This window comes from Gossypium raimondii, chromosome 12, assembly GCF_025698545.1.
Source record: "Gossypium raimondii isolate GPD5lz chromosome 12, ASM2569854v1, whole genome shotgun sequence".
Taxonomy (NCBI): domain Eukaryota; kingdom Viridiplantae; phylum Streptophyta; class Magnoliopsida; order Malvales; family Malvaceae; genus Gossypium; species Gossypium raimondii.
This window is the reverse complement of record NC_068576.1, coordinates 39780036-39799715: the sequence shown is the minus strand read 5'-3', so window position 1 is coordinate 39799715 and position 19680 is coordinate 39780036. Positions and strand designations below refer to the sequence as shown.

The window sequence follows — 19680 nt, the reverse complement described above, 5'->3', positions numbered from 1 at the left end:
TCGATCGACTACATTTGAATCGAAGAAAATTACGATTTTGGAAATAATTTAATTGAGTCGATTTATTTGATATGGAATTAAATTAGATGGTCGTGAGAATTATTCAACTAGAGAATTTGATTAAATAATTTTCTTAAAAAATAATTTGGAAAATCTAAGTGATTTTTGGAAAAATAATTTTGATCAAGTAAAATTAAATTAATCAAATCAATTACAACTACTCTATGGCAATTTGTTTCGCCCACCATGTTTTCTGTCGACACTCTATACTAGAATTGGGCCTACATATTCGCAATCGGGACCAATACTGGGAATGGTTGCCATATCTTTCACCAAAGGCTTGATGCGATTACAAATACTTTTAACATCCAGCTTCGATGGTCTTACATCATACGTGTCACGGTGCATATATGAAGCCATTCTAAATATAGCTCAAAGTCGCCAATCACACCCCTTCGTCACCCTCCAACATTCCCCAACATATAATGTCTGTAGACTTTGTGACCTTATAATCAATCGACACCTTCATGATATACTATTTTATGGAAAACACGCATCCGCCTTGTCCTTGAACTATTGCCCAACGAACAACTCTTTCAACTGCGAATTTCTTTGTTAATCTATTTGCGGGATATATCGGCATACTAGAAGAACTCGGGTGAATGCATTGCATCGGATCTCGCTCAACATGTAGGCCCTAGGGTCATTCTCAAAACAATGTCACGACTCGGGTTCCCTAAAGAAGGGGTGTAAACATCTTCAACCTCATTCGAGCTTTCATCGTCGATATCGTCCAGAACCTTATTAAGATCGAGGTCACTAAAATCTTCAACATCGTGATTAGAATCTTCATCAGTACCGAACCCTTCTTCGACGTCTGCATCAGTGCCTATCACCTCCAGATGTATTTATAGACGAGTACTCAGGACAGGGTTGTTATACAAACTCCCACCAAAATTTAGATTTTTGAGCATTTGCGATGTCCCTCCACAGTCTAAATAATCTGTTTATGCGACATTAAGATCAAAGCCAAACTCATGATGTTGACTTATTGGACTGACATTCTCAACAAGCTCTAAATCTGTTTATTCCCAGTCGGCAACCATATTGTCATCATAGTACCCAAGCCATCATCATCTAACACTTGCATCTCTATAAATTTCCACGGATCTGTAGAGATTGGAAACTTGTAAAATAATCTCGACATTGCTGGAAAATGTGCCCATATTATAATAAACATGTAATTGTTTTCTATTTATTTGAACGATGAATAAATAAATAAAGTTAATTTCATATTTCACTATTATGTCTTTTATATTTTGCATGCATAGTGAAATTGTGACAAGCAAATATTAGCTCATTAATTGTTTAAAGTTCAAATTGAAGAATGTTTACATTGCGAGAAAACAACTTACTTCATAGATAATCTAAATGAGTTCAGTAATCCGTAAAAGAATCAAAGTGAAAATTTGATTCAAATCTCGAGAAAGATTATTATGTCATCTATAATTCTAATTGGGAGATGACTAGTATTGGCTCTGAGCAATTAAGCTGCAGTAGAGATATAGATGTATTCATTGGTAGAATGATACATTGGACTAGACCAAGATAATTAATTACGAATCATTTGTGAATTAATTCACTTATGACGTTCATGGTATGATTTACCTAAATCTGAGTTAGTCATTGATTATGTGTATGCAACTCATGTGCTTTGATATAAGTAGAGACTTATGCTCTAAAGATGATCGAGCCCATAGTCGGTATGTTGGGTACACGGGCATGACTTTACTAGCAATAGTAGAATTCATAGCTCAATTAAATACTTAATGATACCCTCTTATTGACATTATGTAGATTGATAAATATGTAATGTGGTCATGGGTTGCTTGATCTCGAGCGAGCAATTTATCACGATCATTTATTGACAGTGATCATCTTAATCATTAAGAATATACAATGGAATCAATGAGATAAAATAGGATTGTACTAAGTGAATTAATTTAACTCAAAAGAATCAAGTATATCATATGAAGGTAACACACACATTACGAGGTCATTGGAAAAAGTAGTTGGATGAATTGCTTTCATAAAGAGTATACAATAAAGACTTTTCAATCATGGTACTTCTTATGGCCTGATTCCATGATTAAGTAATTGCGAATTATCGGAATGATGCTTCTGGACATAATTACAATCACTAAAGCCTAATTGTATATGTCTGATTGGTCCTTCCGCTAGCTCAACAAAAGCTCGATCAGACTACATTTGAATCAGAAGAAAATTACGATTTTGGAAATAATTTAATTGAGTCGATTTATTTGATATGGAATTAAATTAGATGGTCGTGAGAATTATTCAACTAGAGAATTTGATTAAATAATTTTCTTAAAAAAATAATTTGGAAAATCTAAGTGATTTTTGGAAAAAATAATTTTGATCAAGTAAAATTAAATTAATCAAATCAATGAAAATTAATATGATATTTTTGGAAGTTAATTTTCAAGTCAGACAATTGGCCTGATGGGTAATTGAACTTGAAAAATGGACCTGAGATTGTAAATTGGGCTCGGGAGCCCAAAACCGAGACCAATACCCAAAAACTAGTCGAACCTAGCTCGGTATGTGAAATCATGCCCGATAAGTGAAACTAGGCCAACAGTCCAACCGATGGCTAGACCGGATTGGTCGATTCATCATTGACCCGGACCGAATCAGCTCGGGTTGCTGTAAGGGTGTTGCATCTGCACCACAGGACACGGCAGTGCCGATGGCTACTACGGTGACGTCTCGGTGGTCGACGACGGTTGGTCGTCGGTGGTTGAGTAGTGGAAGAGTTACACTCCTACTTGGACTCTATTAGAGGACTTGATTTCAGATTAATTATTCTAAAAATAATATTATTTTAATAGTTTAATATTAAATTTAATTTAATACTTATCTTAATAGTATTTTATTAATTTAATATTGATGTGATTATCTTAATATTAAATTTAATTTAATGTTTATCTTGTAGAGAAATATTCTATTATTTTAATAAGATTTAAATATTATATTAATTTAATATTAAAGTGATTAAATTTAATTATAGTTGAACTCTCTAAGCTCTCTCTATATAAAGAGAGTCTTGGGTTATTATTTTCACACACTTAAATTCAAGATAAAGTTGTAGAGAGAAAATTCTCTAAAGAGATTATTCTAGAAATTTTCTAGAGATATTTTCTAATTTACAACTTAACCCAAAAATTTAGAAAAATTACAAAATTACCCCACTGGTAATTTTTGTGATTTTTTTTTATTCGAAGAAGCTCACACTAAGCAAACGTGAGTTTGAGAATAGCGGAGAAGACTACTTGGTTGAAGTGTTCATTCTAGACGAATCGAAAATGTATAATTTTGACTAAATGTTTATTACTATAGATATCACAACCAAGATCTTGTTTTGGAAAAAAATTTTAAAACTTTGATTTTTCCCTAAATTTATTTTCCGCTGCGTTTTCCAAACTCGTTTTTCCAACAGACATCGCCCTTCCACAACAGATAGTTATTTTCGCACTGATCTTTCTTTTCATTTCTTCTAGCTTCACAATTTTATTGAATCGCAATCCATTCTCTGCCGACCTTGAAATACACAACCAACATCACCTTCTACAATTTCTCCATAAAAAAGAACGTGCACCAAAAACATGGAATTTTTCATCTTTACCACAATTTTTTAACTCTCCTAGTAAACACAACAAATTTTCTCTTTTCTGTCCTTTTTTTTTTCAATTCAATTGTTACAAGAGTGTCAAGAAAAAATTGTATATGCAGACCACTAAGGTAGTCAAGGCAAAGAGAATAACTCCACAAAAACTAAAAAAAATATATTTTTTTATTAAAAAACAATTTTAAAAAACTTTAAAAAATAATGGAAGTGGGTAGCGCCAATTTCTTTGGTTCCACCAACTTTTACTATTCATTTCTGGTCATTTACGTCCATGATAAAATAAAGTGGTGAGTTTTATAATTAATAAAAAAAACTAAAAACACGTTTCTTTGTAATTCTTTTTTAATCACGATCCACTATACAAAAATTACTTTTACATATTTCTTTAAATAAATTGATATTCAAAAGGAAAGATAAGCTGCTAAATCTTCTTTTTAAATCAAAGTGACCAAAATGAAATAAGAAAGTTATATGCTTTTTATTAAAATATATTATTTGTTATGTTTTAAGGGTAAATTTTACCAGATCAAAATAAATGATAAAATTGTTAATGAAATATTATTTCATAATAGATAATATATATTATAGTAGATTAAATATTAACTTATTTCAATTTTTTATTTCAATTTATCTCAACATAAATTACGAATATTTTTTATTGTTAAACTCAAGCTCAACTTTGGCACCTTGTATTTAAAACATTATATTATTTTTATATAAATATAATACATTAAATACACTCAAAACATTAAAATAAATATTTCCCAACAAATTGAAAATACATAAAAAATAAAAAAAGTCCTTATGCTTAAATAACACTAAGATAGTTGCAACTTAGCAAACAAATGTCTCTAAGTTAGTAGAAAAATTAATAATAAAACAACATTTACACAATATCCAAACAATAACAATAAAATAATAGCAAAATAGCTGTGAAAAGAATTTAGGCAAATTCAGGCCGGACGGGGGCCTAACCAAAAAATCTTACCTAAGGCCTGCCCCATTGAGAAAACGGGCATTATTTTTGTCCAAGCCCATTTTTCGGGCCTATATTTTTGCCTAAACCCTCCTACTTTTCGGGCGGGCCTTCGAGCCTAGGCGGATGGGCCGGCTCATGATCAGGTCTAAAGTAATCTTCCTTCAAACATTAGAGGCATTTGTTTTGCATTAATTAGGCTTGTCTTCTTCACGACTTATTACTTTCTGTCATCATTTTAGCATCACTTAATTATCATCCAAATTTTAAATCAATCCCTAAATTTTAAAAAGTTCTAATAAGTTTTTAAAATATAAGCATTATATCAATCAATCCTTCCATCAGGCTACCTCTAAATTTAAGCTTAAATGGGTCAGATTATGTACCGTCATATTTTGGTCCGTATCCTAACTCTTTTATTTTCAAACAAGCACAAAATATTTCTGTTTTTAGTCTTATGTCAAGTTAGACTGTTGGTCATCCATCACCGATGTGGTACACACCCGAGCCATCTCATTTCCTGATGACCATGATGCATACAACCGAAGGCGAACCCCAACAACCACAACCTTGACCGAAAGCTGAACCTAGAAGGAATCCAATGCGTAATTGTCAACCACCCTGATGTGGCACAGTATCATTTAAATTAATATAAGTTCTTTTGATTTTTTTATAGACTATCTGATTTTTGCACCATTAAACTCTAATCAAAATTCGAATTTACTTTGAATATTTTCACATAGCACTACAATAAGATTTGATTTGAACAGAAATATCAAATTTTTTTTGTTGAAAATTCACATGAACAAATATTAAATTTATTTTGGATTAACAATGGCTAACAATTCCCATCAAGACATACTATAATGTTTAACTTCGATGTGGACAAGACGGCATTTTATGACCCAGGTTATTACACCACCCACATAACCTTTCATTACACCAAAACAGGCTTTTAACGGCACTTGGACAAAAAAAGCTGGTAAAAATCGAGCATTAGCAAAAAACGCCGCTAAAAATAAGCATTCGCGGCGTTTTTCGAAAAAACGCCGCAAAAAACAAAAGTCCAACGGGTTGTTTTCTTACCTTTTGGGCCTTTAGCAGCGATTTCAAGAAAGCACCGCTAATGCTCGGGGCTTTAGCGGTGTTTTTGAAAATGCGTCGCTAATGCTCGGGGTTTTCGCGGCGTTTTTGAAAAGGCGCTGCTAATGCTCGGTGTTTTAGCGGCATTTTTTAAAAAGCGCCGCTAATGCTGGGGGCTTTAGCGACGTTTTTGAAAAAGCGCCGCTAAAAATATTTTATCTTAATTGGTTTATTTATATTAATTAAAGAAAATTCAATTTATTTCTAATTGAATATTTAAAATCTTCAGAAAAAAATAATGACATGTAAAAATAATTTGAAATAAAACACATGGAAAAATTAAAATACTATTATTTAAAATAATTTTAAAGTTTTTGGGTACATGATTACTGATTGTTTTTTAATTTATATATTAAAAAATTTCTTATATAGTCGTAAAAGAGATAGTATTAATTTTAAAATATTGAATTAATTATCACTATAGTTTAGGGTTTTTGGTTTAGGGTATATGATTTATTTAAGATTTAAGGCTGATTTAAGAGTTACTATTTTAAGGTTTAGAGAGTATGGATTTAGGGATTATGGTTTAAGGGTTGGGATTTAATGTTTAGGGGTTAGTGGTTATAGGTTTAGGGGTTAGACATTAGGGGTTAAGAGTGAGAGATTTAGGGTTTAAAGATTTAGGGGTCGAGTTAGGGTTTTGGGTTTAGATTAATTTTTTTAATTTATATTTTAAATATGTTCTTATATAATTGTAAAGGAGATAATAATAAATTTGTTTAGAGTTTTTAGTTTAGGGTATATGATTAATTTAAGATTTAAGACCGGTTTAGGAGTTCATATTTTAAGGTTTAGGGAGTATGGATTTAGAGATTATGGATTAGGGATTATGGTTTAAGGGTTGGGATGTAAGGTTTAGGGGTTAGGGGTTAAGAGTTAGGGATTTAAGGTTTAGGAATTTAGGACTCGAATTAGGGTTTTAGGTTTAGATTAATTATTTTTAATTTATATTTTAAATATGTTCTTATATAATTGTAAAAGAGATAATAATAAATTAAATATATTGAAATTATGAGTATAGTTTAAATTATTTAAGAGATATATAATAGATAGACTTTATATGTATTGAATGATTAATTTAGGGTTTAAGGTTAAGGTTTACTTGAGATTTAATTGTTAAATGATGAAATTTTATACAATCAATTAATGTTTTTATATTTAAAATTATTTAATCTTAACAATTTCATATATTTAAATATTAGATTTTAAAAATATTGATAAATAAATAAATAAAAATAATGATTGATATGGATAGGTAACTATCTATTTTGGATAGGACCAAATTCTAACAAATAAAATGAAATACAAAACCTAAATTCATTCCACATCGAACATATAGCAAAATAGTTATATTTTAGTTAGGAAGAAATATCTCCAATAAAATGGAGATTAGATTGAAAAAGAATAATATAAAATCATGATTAACGTCTCAATTTTTAATAGAAATTTGAAATGTGAGAGATTGATTGCTTACATTGAATAATTCTATCTTAATAACTAATTACAGTCATTTAATCATTTGTTTTCTTATTAAAATATAAGGTATTTATTTTGTTTACATTGAGAATACTTGGTTTTTTTATAAAAATTCAATTTATAAAAAATAGTAATAATAAATGTTTTATAAAATCACTTAACTAATAATTTTTAGCAGACAAAATAAAGAATTTTTAGCTGAGTAAAATGATGTCATTTTGTTTAAAATGAAATGATTTTTTTGCAGCGCTTATATGAAAAACGCCGCAAAAAATAAGAAATATCGACTTTTTTAATAAAAACGCCGCAAAAATCATTTTACTTAAAAAAAAACATGGCGCCGTTTTATTTGTGTGATTCATTAATGTTTGATTGCAGATTAGTAGGGATTCAATATGGATTTCTGTTAATGTTTTTGATTTCGTTCTGTTTGTCAATTTCCATTGTAGGATTTAGGTTACTTGTGCTATTTCAGACATCTTTTAAACTGATATTGTATGAAATTCTCTCTCTCGCTCCATGATTGCTAGGATTTTCATTCTTGGAATTTTTGTGACTGTTTCTGTATTAGGTTTTAACAAGCCGAACTAATAGCCTTGCTTAGCAGCAAGCACTACATACCAACGCCAACTGAAGAAGGAGACGAAGAACCAGAACCCTTTTCAACTTGATGTGGGAAATCTCCTCACTTTTAACCCTTTTCACAATTTTCCTTCCCTCCCCACTTCCAGGTTTGCCCCTTTTGTTCCTTCATAATTATTATTGTTTTTGTAGTAGTTTGCCTCAGTTTGATTTTTTAGTTGATCTGTTATATGGATATTTTTCGTCTTTCTCTTTGGGGTATTTTTTTTATTGGAATCATGAGAAATTTCTTAGGGGCAAAGGTGATTTGGAGCTCTAAAATAAATTGAATAGCCATGCACTATGATACTTATTTCCTTCAAACTTGGTTAAGATTGTTTTTTTCTTCAAAGCATGAACTGCAGATTTTTGTTTTGCTTATTTGATCTGTAAAAGATGTGGAATTTTATTCCTTTTTGGTTTTACCCATTCTTTGAATATATGTAGAAATTGACATTGCTATTTTCTAGAGTAAAGATTTTTTGCTCCTTTTTTTGGACAATATCTTAATCATATTCAACACATACTATTAGTGTTATTCCAACCTGCAATTCCCATTCTTTGATGGAATTCCCTTGTACCCTAATATTTATGTCATTTTAGCAGTTTAAATGTTAGCCTATGATTTTACATTTCATGCTTATGGGTGTCGATGGTTGCTGGAATTAAACTTCGATCTCTTTTCTATAAGCATCATTTTCATCCAAACTTTCTAGTTCTTCATGAGGAGATGAGAAGCTTGATGAACACGGGGACGCTTATGAAACAAAGGATAATAGTGATATGTACTTGGACAAAGATGGGAAAGATCGTGAAATGAATGTAAAGATCTTAATTTATTGCCTTTTTTTGTTTTTACGATTCTGTCTTCTTTTCTAGTGGGTTGTTCGGGAGTCCTGAAAAATCATTTGGGCAGATCTTAACTTGAGGCAATTGCTGTGTTTGCAACATAGACGCCCTGATTTTGTGCATTTGAGATTCCTTGGATAGGTTTTATGCACCCTTGAAGGCATAAGAATAGGTGGTAAAAGAAAATGTTTAGACCTGGAATCTTTTTATAGATAGATAATGATGTCTTGTAGATTTGCTGCTAAATAAAGAATTAATCCTTATTTTGGAGTTTGGCCTTCTTGCTTCTTGGTTTAGTTCTCTTTTCTACTGTTATAAAGGTGGTTTTAATATTCTTATGTGTCAACTTTTTTCTACCATTGTAATAGACAGAGCTATATTTTTAGAATTTCTTTCTGGCCAAACTATTACTCTCTTTCTGTAAGTGAAAAATTGGAAAAGGTTAAATCATTTAAAGATTAGTTATCCATGTGAGTCTGTATAAAAAAATTATACATGCAAGTCAAATTTTAAGAGATTATGAAATCAGTAAAATATTTGGTGAAGAAAGGAAAATCGTAACAAATGTAGCAAAATCATAGTTGATCCCAAGCTGTTAAACTATTATAAGTAGGCATCAACTCTTCACTGAGTTTCTCTTGAGTTGCATACTTAAACTCTCCCTTACAGCAGTTTTGGATAACTCTTACTTTCTCCCTACTCCATGGCCTTTGGTAAAGCTTTGTAAAAGAAAATTATTTAATGGGTGCTCGAAGTCAAAGAAAAATATTTAAGGTAGCTGAGATCCAACCAACTCCAGCCTTAAAAAATAGAAAGAAAAAAGAATAGAAGAGATTTTTTGACCCTGTTCTGGTTAGCTGTCATGATAATGTCAATTACCATTTATTAAAGTTCCTTTTCCATTTGTGCATTTTAACTTTTTGACCATATGATTGTAGAGTCGCATGGGAACTAGATCTGGGGTTAAGGATTCTATTCCTGCTTGGATCAAGTTCTCTGTTCAAGCACCTGGTGAAATCCCATACAGTGGAATATACTATGATCCACCAGAAGAGGTATATTTAGTGTGGTTTGCTTGGAAATATTAAATGACTTAATTCTTTTCAAACTATGAGCTGCTGAAATAATTGGAGCCTGGGTAAAATCAGGAGTGCTAACTAATGTTTGTAATACTTTTAAAATGAAAGCATGAGTGTGAAGATGCACCAGCATGCATGAAAAAAGGAGTTTAAAGAGAAATAATTTCTTATACTTCTTTGAATAATTATGCAAGGAGGTTGTTTTTTTATGAACGTAGTGTTGGTGTTAAGAATCAACTCCCTTAAAAAAGTTTATAACTAACCGATTTTGGTTGGTTCACTTTCGTATGTGAAATCAGTTTTTAAGTTATGTTATTGCATGTATCTAATCTCAAAGTTTTGTTACTCTCTTGTGTGACTAACGGAATTTATATTGTGACAGGAAAAGTACGTATTCAAACACCCCCATACAAAAAGACCAAAATCACATGCTGGAATGAGTAGCATCCTATGCATCTCTCTTTTCCCTTGCATGAATTGTTATTCCAGTCTTCTGTCAGATTGCTTACCGGTTCTAATTTGTTGTTACTTGCTATCATGCCATATTTTTTGTACTGTTTCTTCCAATATTTTATATGACATGTTCCTCCAAGACTTTGAGAATGAAAAGAAAAGCAGGAGTTTTTTATACTGAAAAATCATCTTGGTATTATATTTAAAAACATGCACTGGGAAGTGCATCAAACTGTATAGCTGTCTCAAGAAACCTGTTAATTTTAAAATGAGTCTGAATCCCGATGACAGAGTGACCTCTCCTAAAGAGAAAAGGATGGATTAAGGTTTCAGGTGTATGTGGCCTACTTCCCTTGTTCTTTGATTAAAGGAAATTAGACTGTCTTCCATTTGGATTGCATTAAATATTGAGTATTACTTCTGTAAATGATATTACAAATGCCAAATAACTAGTCACTTGGATCTCTGTTAACTGCTTTGTGTATTGAAATATCTCACTTAGCAGTTAGAAATCAACAAAATAAAAGTTTAATTGCATTTCATTAGGATTCTTCACCCATTTCTGAAACCTATTAAGAAGCCTGGATTTGCAATTAAACCAAAATCTGGAACTATTTTTCAACTTCTTGTCCATATGATGGTTATTAACTAAGGTGTCTATCTGGGTCCACAAGGTCCTGTGACATGGTATTACAAATATATAGTTTTAAGCGATTTTGGAGCTTCTTGCGTCTTAATAAGCTAAGTTGTATGCAGCTTACAGACCATTAATATTCTTAAATGTAGAAGACAACCATTCCATTTTTTTAATTTTTGCTACATGTTACTAAATAGGCTATTTTACCCAAATAGCCCAAAAAAATATTTTATTCACAAAAATAACCCAGGTTTAAAAACAATAACGAAAATAACCTGAAATAAACAGTAAAATTGGGTTGTGGCCTGTTAATGGTCGGAACCAACTCGTATTTTGGACTCATGATTGCCTAATAATTGTGTCACACTAAAAAAAAATTAATTTTTTTGGTTCTGCCCTGTCAATGGCCGGAACCAGTATATTTGTTTCTAAGATTGTATAATACTGATATACGAAGAAGAAAAAAATTTTAAAGCTGGCCTGTCAATGGCCGGCACCCCTGTACACACAAAAAAAAAATCGAGTTTTGGTCTGTCAATGGCCGGTACCAGAGTACGAGAAAAAGTAAAAAAAAAAATATTTTGTGGTGGCCTGGCAATGGTCGGCACCACTTTTTTTAAAAAATTTTTTTACTTTTTTCGTGTCAGATAAGATATCAATATACGAAAAAAGTAAAAAAAAAATTTTGTGGTGGCCTAGCAATGGCCGGCACCACCTTTTAAAAAAAAATTTTTACTTTTTTCGTGTCAAATAAGATATCAGTATACAAAAAAAGTAAAAAAAAAATTGGTGGTGGCATGGCAATGGCCGGCACCACCTTTTTTTAAAAAAAAATTACTTTTTTCGTGTCAGATAAGCTATCGGAAAAAGTAAAAAAAATATTTTTTTTGGTGGTGGCTTGGTAATGGCCCGCTCCACCTTTTTAAAAAAAATTTAATTTTTTGTGTCAGATGTCATCTTTACCAACAAATCTCCAGACATGGTTAGGGAGTATGGAGAACTGGCAATGGACTCAGAGTTACGATGAAGGGTATCGGTATGGGCAGATGACGACTAACCTCGTGGAGGCAGTGAACTCTGTATTCAGGCTCACACGCCATCTCCCGATTTCTGCTGTATTCTCGGCAACATTCTATAGGTTGGCGACATTGATGCCTAAGATTGGGTTGAAACAAACTAAGCAGATCGAAGCCGGGCATGTGTACGTAGAGGTCGTCCGAAAGGCCATGGCGGTAAATAGTAGAAGGGCACCAACAATGAACGCAGAATTGTATTCGCGTGACTTGGAGATTTTCCGAGTACAGGAGTACATCGGTCGCCGTTCAGGTCTTACACCTAGGTCGTACGCAGTTGATCTGCGAAACAGGCGATGTGAGTGCGGGATATTTCAAACTCTTCGATATCTGTGTGCGCATGTTCATGTAGCGTGTGCGCATGCTCGTATACTGATAGCTTATCTGACATGAAAAAAGTAAAAAAAAAAAATTAAAAGGTGGTGCCGGCCATTACCAGGCCACCACCAAAAAATTTTTTTTTTTACTCTTTTCGTATACTGATAGCTTATCTGACAAGAAAAAAGTAAAAAAAAATGTTTTTTTAAAAGGTGGTGCCGGCCATTGCCAGGCCACCACCAAATTTTTTTTACTTTTTTCGTATATTGATATCTTATCTGACACGAAAAAATTTAAAAAAAAATTTAAAAGGTGGTGCCAACCATTGTTAGGCCACCACCAAAAAAATTTTTTTTTTTACTTTTTTCGTATACTGATATCTTATCTGACACGAAAAAAATAAAAAAAAATTCAAAAAGGTGGTGCCGGCCATTGCCAGGCCACTACAAATTTTTTTTTTTACTTTTCTCGTACTCTGGTACCGGCTATTGACAGACCAAAACTCGAATTTTTTTTTGTGTGTACAGGGGTGCCGACCATTGACAGGCCAGCACCCAAATTTTTTTTTAATTTTTTTCTTCTTCATATATCAGTATTATACAATCTTAAAAAAAATACACTGGTTCCGGCTATTGACAGGCCAGAACCAAAAAAATTAATTTTTTTTAGTCTGACACAATTATTAGGCAATCATGGGTCTAAAATACGAGTTGGTTCCGGTCATTGACAGGCCACAACCTGATTTTACTGTTCATTTCAGATTATTTTCGTTATTGTTTTTAAACCTGGATTATTTTGTAAATAAAATATTTTTTTGGGCTATTTGGGTAAAATAGCCTACTAAATATGCTTTTAGCACTCACAAACTGTTATTGTATCAGTGTGACCATTCCTTTTGTCTTTTTCTTGGTTCTCATTAGTTTTTTCTCTGGGAATTTTAGTTTCAGGCCTAATTTGTGTTTAGATAGATTTTCTGGGAATTTTAATTATTTTTTTAATAGATGAATGGACAACTTATTTCTTTGTTGCTACTACTGATTGTGCTTAATTTGATATTAGAAATGTCCTTTCCAAATATTATAGAATTGGAAAATTAGAGGTCCATTCATCACTTTTCTTCAAACCCGAATCCTGACTTTCAACAGCTAAACTTTTTTAACAGTTTAAAAAATGGAAATTTCTGCTCATGAGAGTTGGTGTCTGGTGTAAAGCTTGATGAGGGAAGAGTATAGAACTTAGTGATATTATGATGGTTTTTGAATTTCCATTTTAGTCTATAAATTTTGAAGTTTACAAAACATGCAGTTGTAAGTCAAGTTTTTTTATGTGATTTTATACTTTTTTTTTTGTTTATTTGCTCTAACTTATTTGTTTTTTTTCTTTGCAGGATGCTGCTACAGGCAGTGTTAGTAGGAATCTAGATAATCCATTGTTAGTTGTGCCTCTTAAACCCTCTGTTGCGGAGTTTCCAGCCGCCAAGAAGGAAGAGCAAAGTGATCAATTGAGTAATTTGGTTGGAGCTGGTTACCAAGCTTTTGAAGATGCTATTTTAAATAAGCTGACTAAGGTATGACCTTGCTGCCATATATTGTACAGCCGATTCTGTGAGCTAAATTTTGTCTAGTAATTAGATTTAGAATATTTAACTTGATGTGCCATTTCTTCCTGGTCCAGAATCTCAGACTTTGGCCTTTTTTCCCCATTGTTGAGTAGGTCAGGAGTCATGAATGAAGTTTGAGATACACATTAGCCGTTAAATCTGGTTGATTTTTGCTACTATAAAGTATTTATGGAATGGAAAGAAAGCTATGCATTATTATCTGTTAGATTTTAATCTAGCTGTTCCACATTTTTAAGATGTTATTAGAATTGCATCTGCCAAGCATTAGTGTTCTTAGAACTCTGTTATATCATGTTAAATGCATCTTTTCCTACTTTTGTAATTTGAATTTCCACCATTTGTTTTTATATTTGATCACTTTTCCTCGACATTTATTATTGACCAGGCTGCCGAAAAACAACAAAAATGATGACAAAAAGGTCTTAGGAGCAGATTGCAAATGCATCAGTGGCATTTTATCCACAGATGTTTTGCCAACATGTCCTAAATTTACTAGTTCGGAATTGAATATTAGCTTTCTGAAGTATACCTTTTAAGAAGAGAGATGAACCATTCGACATAAGTTCTTATGTATGTAAATTCTATCTTCATTTATTAATGCTCAATACTTCAAACTATTTGTTTCCTTATTGTAAGAATATTTTTAACATTGTAACTTTTAACATTATTGTAAGAATATTTTGAATTATACTCCAGTTATCAATTTATATCATATATCTTTCGTTGAATTTGAAGTATCATTTAGATTTGTTGTTTTTGGTTGGATTTCATGCTACAGGAAGGGTTGTATACAGATGAAAATTGAATGTTACAAATCTAAAAAAGTTAGTGGCGTTTTTTCATAAACCCCGCTAAAGAAACGGTACTTTTAGCGGCGTTTGTGATAAAAGCGCCGCTAAAGGCCATGTTCTTTAGCGGCGTTTGTGGGTAAAGCGTCGCTAAAGGCCATGTTCTATAGCGGCGTTTTTTGCTAAATTTTGCAGTGTTGTCTATAGAGGCGTTTTTTGCGACGCTTTTAAATAGTTTTAGCGGCGCTTAAAAAAATACGCTAAAAGCCTGTTTTGCTGTAGTGTTTGTTGGTTTGAGCACTCCCAAATATCCATGTTATCACGTATTTGGGTCGAGCACAGTCAACCTTTTGGTTTGCGACGCAAGTCTCTATCGGGTAACAACTTAAATGGAGCAAGCGATACAGACGGCTACTTATGTTCATCTAGGACCGATGGGAATATGTGTCTCCACACGTGCGATTTTTCTGTTTTGTACACTTCGTCAACAAAGTCTATTGGATCCAAACAGATATTCATACAACCTGCAATTACATGAGCGCATGGATAACGAAGTGTGTCAAATATCCCACAGCCGCAAGTCATGTTTCTCACATGTACCCGGTACACCTCTTGGTAATACCTTTGTACGACCTGTCGAACTCCGTCACCCAAAATCATAGGTTGTCGCGCGAGTGAAAAACTGTGTGTATGCAATTTGCTCGTGCCTTACCATTATTAATTTCTTCTACTACCGCCGGGCACCATACATGGCCTCCCTGTAATTTTTCGGCATACTCGCCACTCACTTTGGGAACACTTCCGCCAAACGGAAGTATGTCTCTTTTACAACTGTGATTATCGGCAAATGACGCTTTCCCTTTAAAACGAAATTGATGCATTTCGCCATGTTAGATGTCATGTGGTCATATCATAGCCCATTGTCATATGCTTGTGTCCACTGTTCGAATGGTATGTTTTCGAGATATGTTGTCTCTGCCGAGTTAGTTGACCCCAATATTGTCAATATCTCATGAAAACGGTCTTTCATGATCTCGTACCCTATCAATATAAGTGCATAGCGACAATTACATACCAAAAAAATAAAAATACAAACGAGATATTACAAACCAAATAATATTGGTGGCAATCAGATACCCATGTTCATCACTTATCGTCACTCAATGGTAGACCGATGTTATTAGTAATAGTTGGACGCAATGTGCCTTAGTCAATATCAATGGTGTGTGTGATCCCAAAGGCTTATCTGTCGTTCAATTGTAGACAGTATTCCAAGTCCCCAATCTAAGATGATGCATATATCAGGTTGGGGGCAGACATGTCTCCTCAACCTAGACAAAAAGAAATATCAGTCGTCTATTTCATTTCCCGTTGTTATTGCAAACGCAATTGGAAAAATCTTTCGATTACCATTATATGCCATAGCCAACAAAAACCGATGGGTATATCTACCATACATAAAGGTACTGTCTATTTGTGCCAACTACTTGTAATACTGGAATGCATCCCGGCATTGCTTGAAGGTCCAAAACAGACGCTTAAACACGCAGCACCCACGGAGCAAGAGATTGTTGTAATATGCAAGACCCGTTTCAAGATTTGTTACGCAACCAAGTACGTACCTCTCTAGCACTTGACACCACTGTCATACCTCGTGATATGATGCGTCCCACCTACTGTGCATATTCTACAATGCCTTTTGCTTGGCTTTCTACGCCTTACAGTACAAAGGTGTATAGTTGAATTGGCTATGAATATTGGCAATTAAAACTGACACATTAGTCCTCAGATCCACCTTAACCATCAGTAGTATTAGGCCCGTGATCATATCTGAATCCAACTTCAGATGGTCCCATGAAAACTTGCAACTTCACGAGTACATTAAATTAATTGGATAGAACCTTAAACCCTAAATAAAACCCTAAAAACCCAATGATAATATACCAAAGGCAAAAAAATTTAATCGTCTATAACCCCATCTTTTTCTTAATAGAAGCCATGATTTTCCATGAGCAGCTGATGTCTCGCACTGCACACTTTCTCTCAAACTTCTCGGATTTGAATTTAACCACGTGGAAGTTAATCTCGGTCTTGATGTTGTATCGCTTCAATGCTGCGAGAAAACCATCTTTACTGAAAAACTCCCTACCCACTTCCGAATTACCCGAATCTGATAATGCATTTCTATAGCCTGGCCTCCTGTGTGAACGGTTTGCAAACTCAAACGCATCATCTGTTGAAAGATCGAAATTATGCATGTGGGTTGGCGACAAGTACACCGTGAATTGTAGATCTTCATCATCATCATCTTCATCACCCTCTTCACCATCTTCAAGTTCAGCTAGGACAGGCTTTGGTTCAAAAAGTAATCTAACTTCTGAACCATCGACACCAGGCACTCGGGGTGGATCCACATCAGATTCATTGTCATCTTCATTCTCCGACCTACTAACATTTGCCATGTTGGAGATCCCCTCACTGGTGAACATCGTATGGCGTAAATCATCCATTCTCGTGTATATTTCGAAACGTCCAAAATCACATGTCGTTTGCCAACCACTGCTATTCCCTAGTAAGTATTCCCAGTGTTGAACATCAACCTACCGAGGTGCATGTCTCATCCACTAACTAGAGATGTTCATGGTAGGGCCGGAGTTCGGCCGGCCCAGTTTGGTCAGCCCATAAAAATTTTGGCCAGAGTCCTAGGTCCCGGCCCGGCCCGAAATATGGGCCTAGAATTTTGTCCATGCCCAGCCTGGGGGAAAATTCCTAAGCCCGGGTCTGGCCCGGCCCGGCCCGGCCCATTTTTTAAATAAACACCAAAAAAATTTTTAGAAAATTAAAAAAAGTATTTTAAAATATTTTTAAAAATAAAAAATATATTTATTATATTGGTGGCCCGAGTTCTGCCCGGCCAAAAAGTGGTGCGAGGCCTACCATTTTCTAAATCAGCCTCATTTTTTGCCCAAGCCCATATTTCGTGCCTATATTTTTACCCAAACCCTCCCATATTTCGGGCAGGCCGTCGGACCGAGCCGAGCTGCTCGGCCCATGAACACCTCTACCACTAACTAAGTTTCGTATAGGGGTTGTGTATTTCGTTCAACCACCAAAACTCGATGGTTCAATGTTCTTCCTCCCACGATTGAAATCTAAGGTTGATACGGATTAGTGTCTTCCCGTTGATGATCCCGAAATATCATAATGGGAACTTTCTAATAGAGTGGTTGTACTATTGACATTTTCAATCGTTCTCACCTCTCAGACAAGAAGAGATGTGAAATCGCAAGTCATTTATTCGGTCTTGAAAATTCCACATATAACTTAAGAAACGGTGATCCACTTTCAAGGTGCATCTGCACCATCGCCTCTAAGCCTCAAGCACCTTTGATATCAAATGAGTCATACCTCGTAGGATCGACCGAAACACAAAATCAGTACTTAATAGACGAAACTCTCATTGCAATATATCCGAAGATTTTTCGCCTAATTCTTTTACGAAATTTTGTCAACTATATATTCTGGTTAAAAGCCAGTCGCACTATGTTCTCCGTTAAAAAAGTCACGTTGTTCTCGGTGTCACGGAACTTACCGTTGTAATAAATAATAGCATTAATTCGTCCACTCATTTTCAACCAATTTATATGTCAAGAGAAATTCGAAACACGAAAAATTAACACGTAAAATCAAAACGTTATGCAATAAATATAACGCTTCATATAAATATTAACACAAAAAATCAACTTATACATTCAACCCCAATTTTTATTCTTCTAAACTTCTTCAATTTCTATTGCTCCAACTTATGCCATCAGAGGCTAAAATATGGATCATTTATAACCTAAGGGAATGCATCCCACTTCTTTCTGTAAAATGCTTTGGATAATGGGGGTTGAAATTTGTAGAGGAAAAATGCTCCAAGTAGGACGCACTATCAAAAGCAATACTGAAAAAGGGTGTCCAGCTGGAAGCGTTTTCAGTACTTTTGCTGAAGTGCATCTTGCTTTGAGCGTTTTTCCTCTACAAACCTCAACCTCCACTATTCGAGGTATTTTTCACAAACCTCATCTCGGGATATATTTTTAGAACCATCTCATCAAATTTATTTTCTCAAAAGCAGCAATACTGAAAAGGGTATCCATTTGAAAGCGTTTTCTGTACTTTTGCTGACTGTGCATCCTACTTAGAGTGTTTTTTCTCTACAAAACTCAACCCATCTCATCAAAATTATTTCTTCAGAACTTATCCCCTCAAAACTATTTTTTCAAAACCCATCCTATACAAATTATTCTTTTCAAAATCTTTAAACCCTAAAAATAAATAAAACCCTAAACTTAACCACCTAAAAATAAAAAATCCTAAATCTTAATTTTATAAACCATAACCCTAACCCTAAATAATTAAAAAAACCCTAATTGGTACTAGGAAAACACGGGCAAAAGCACGCCCACGTGAACACTTTTTAGTAAAATGCTTCCACGTCAATGTGTTTTACATGTCATCAAGGAAAAAGTGTTGAGCTGGATGCACTTTTCTACGTTTCTCCTGAAAATGACGCTAACTCAACGCGTTTTTATAAAAACGGACCATTCCAGTTATTAAAAAAAAACTGGCCCATTTTTGTATTTTTTTTTTAGAAATGGGCCTTTTCTGGTCAATTGGTCGCTAATGAAAATGTTATGCTTATTTTTATTGGATGTTAGTGATAGTTAAAATAAAATGAAATGAAAATAATAGTTTAATTATCAAAATGAGATTAAAAAATTTTAAATTCGAAAAAAAAAATGTATACTTAAAAATGAAATTATAATTGAAATACTAAAACAATGGATTTTAAATCTAGACTTTCAATTGGTTCAATCATCTAGTTTAGCGCCATTTTGTATGGCGATTAGTGTAAAAACAACGATAATGGTGAAATTAAATACTACAGTAAT

At 33.6% G+C, this 19680-nt stretch overlaps 1 protein-coding gene and 1 long non-coding RNA gene across 2 annotated transcripts; both read left to right on the top strand.

Moving 5' to 3' along the window:
* The first annotated feature begins 7647 nt into the window (after nt 1-7647).
* Nucleotides 7648-10491, top strand: LOC105764080 (1,4-alpha-glucan-branching enzyme 2-2, chloroplastic/amyloplastic). Its single transcript, XM_012582532.2, has 4 exons — nt 7648-8035; nt 8642-8747; nt 9713-9829; nt 10236-10491. Exons 2-4 carry the CDS (start codon nt 8709-8711, stop codon nt 10485-10487), a joined length of 408 nt encoding a protein of 135 aa, XP_012437986.1. The 5' UTR covers nt 7648-8035; nt 8642-8708; the 3' UTR covers nt 10488-10491.
* Nucleotides 10492-13725: 3234 nt separating this feature from the next.
* On the top strand, nt 13726-14643 carry LOC128035314 (uncharacterized). The gene is made up of 2 exons (XR_008191681.1): nt 13726-13901; nt 14341-14643. It is a non-coding gene; the product is annotated as an uncharacterized LOC128035314 (long non-coding RNA).
* Nucleotides 14644-19680: the final 5037 nt, after the last annotated feature.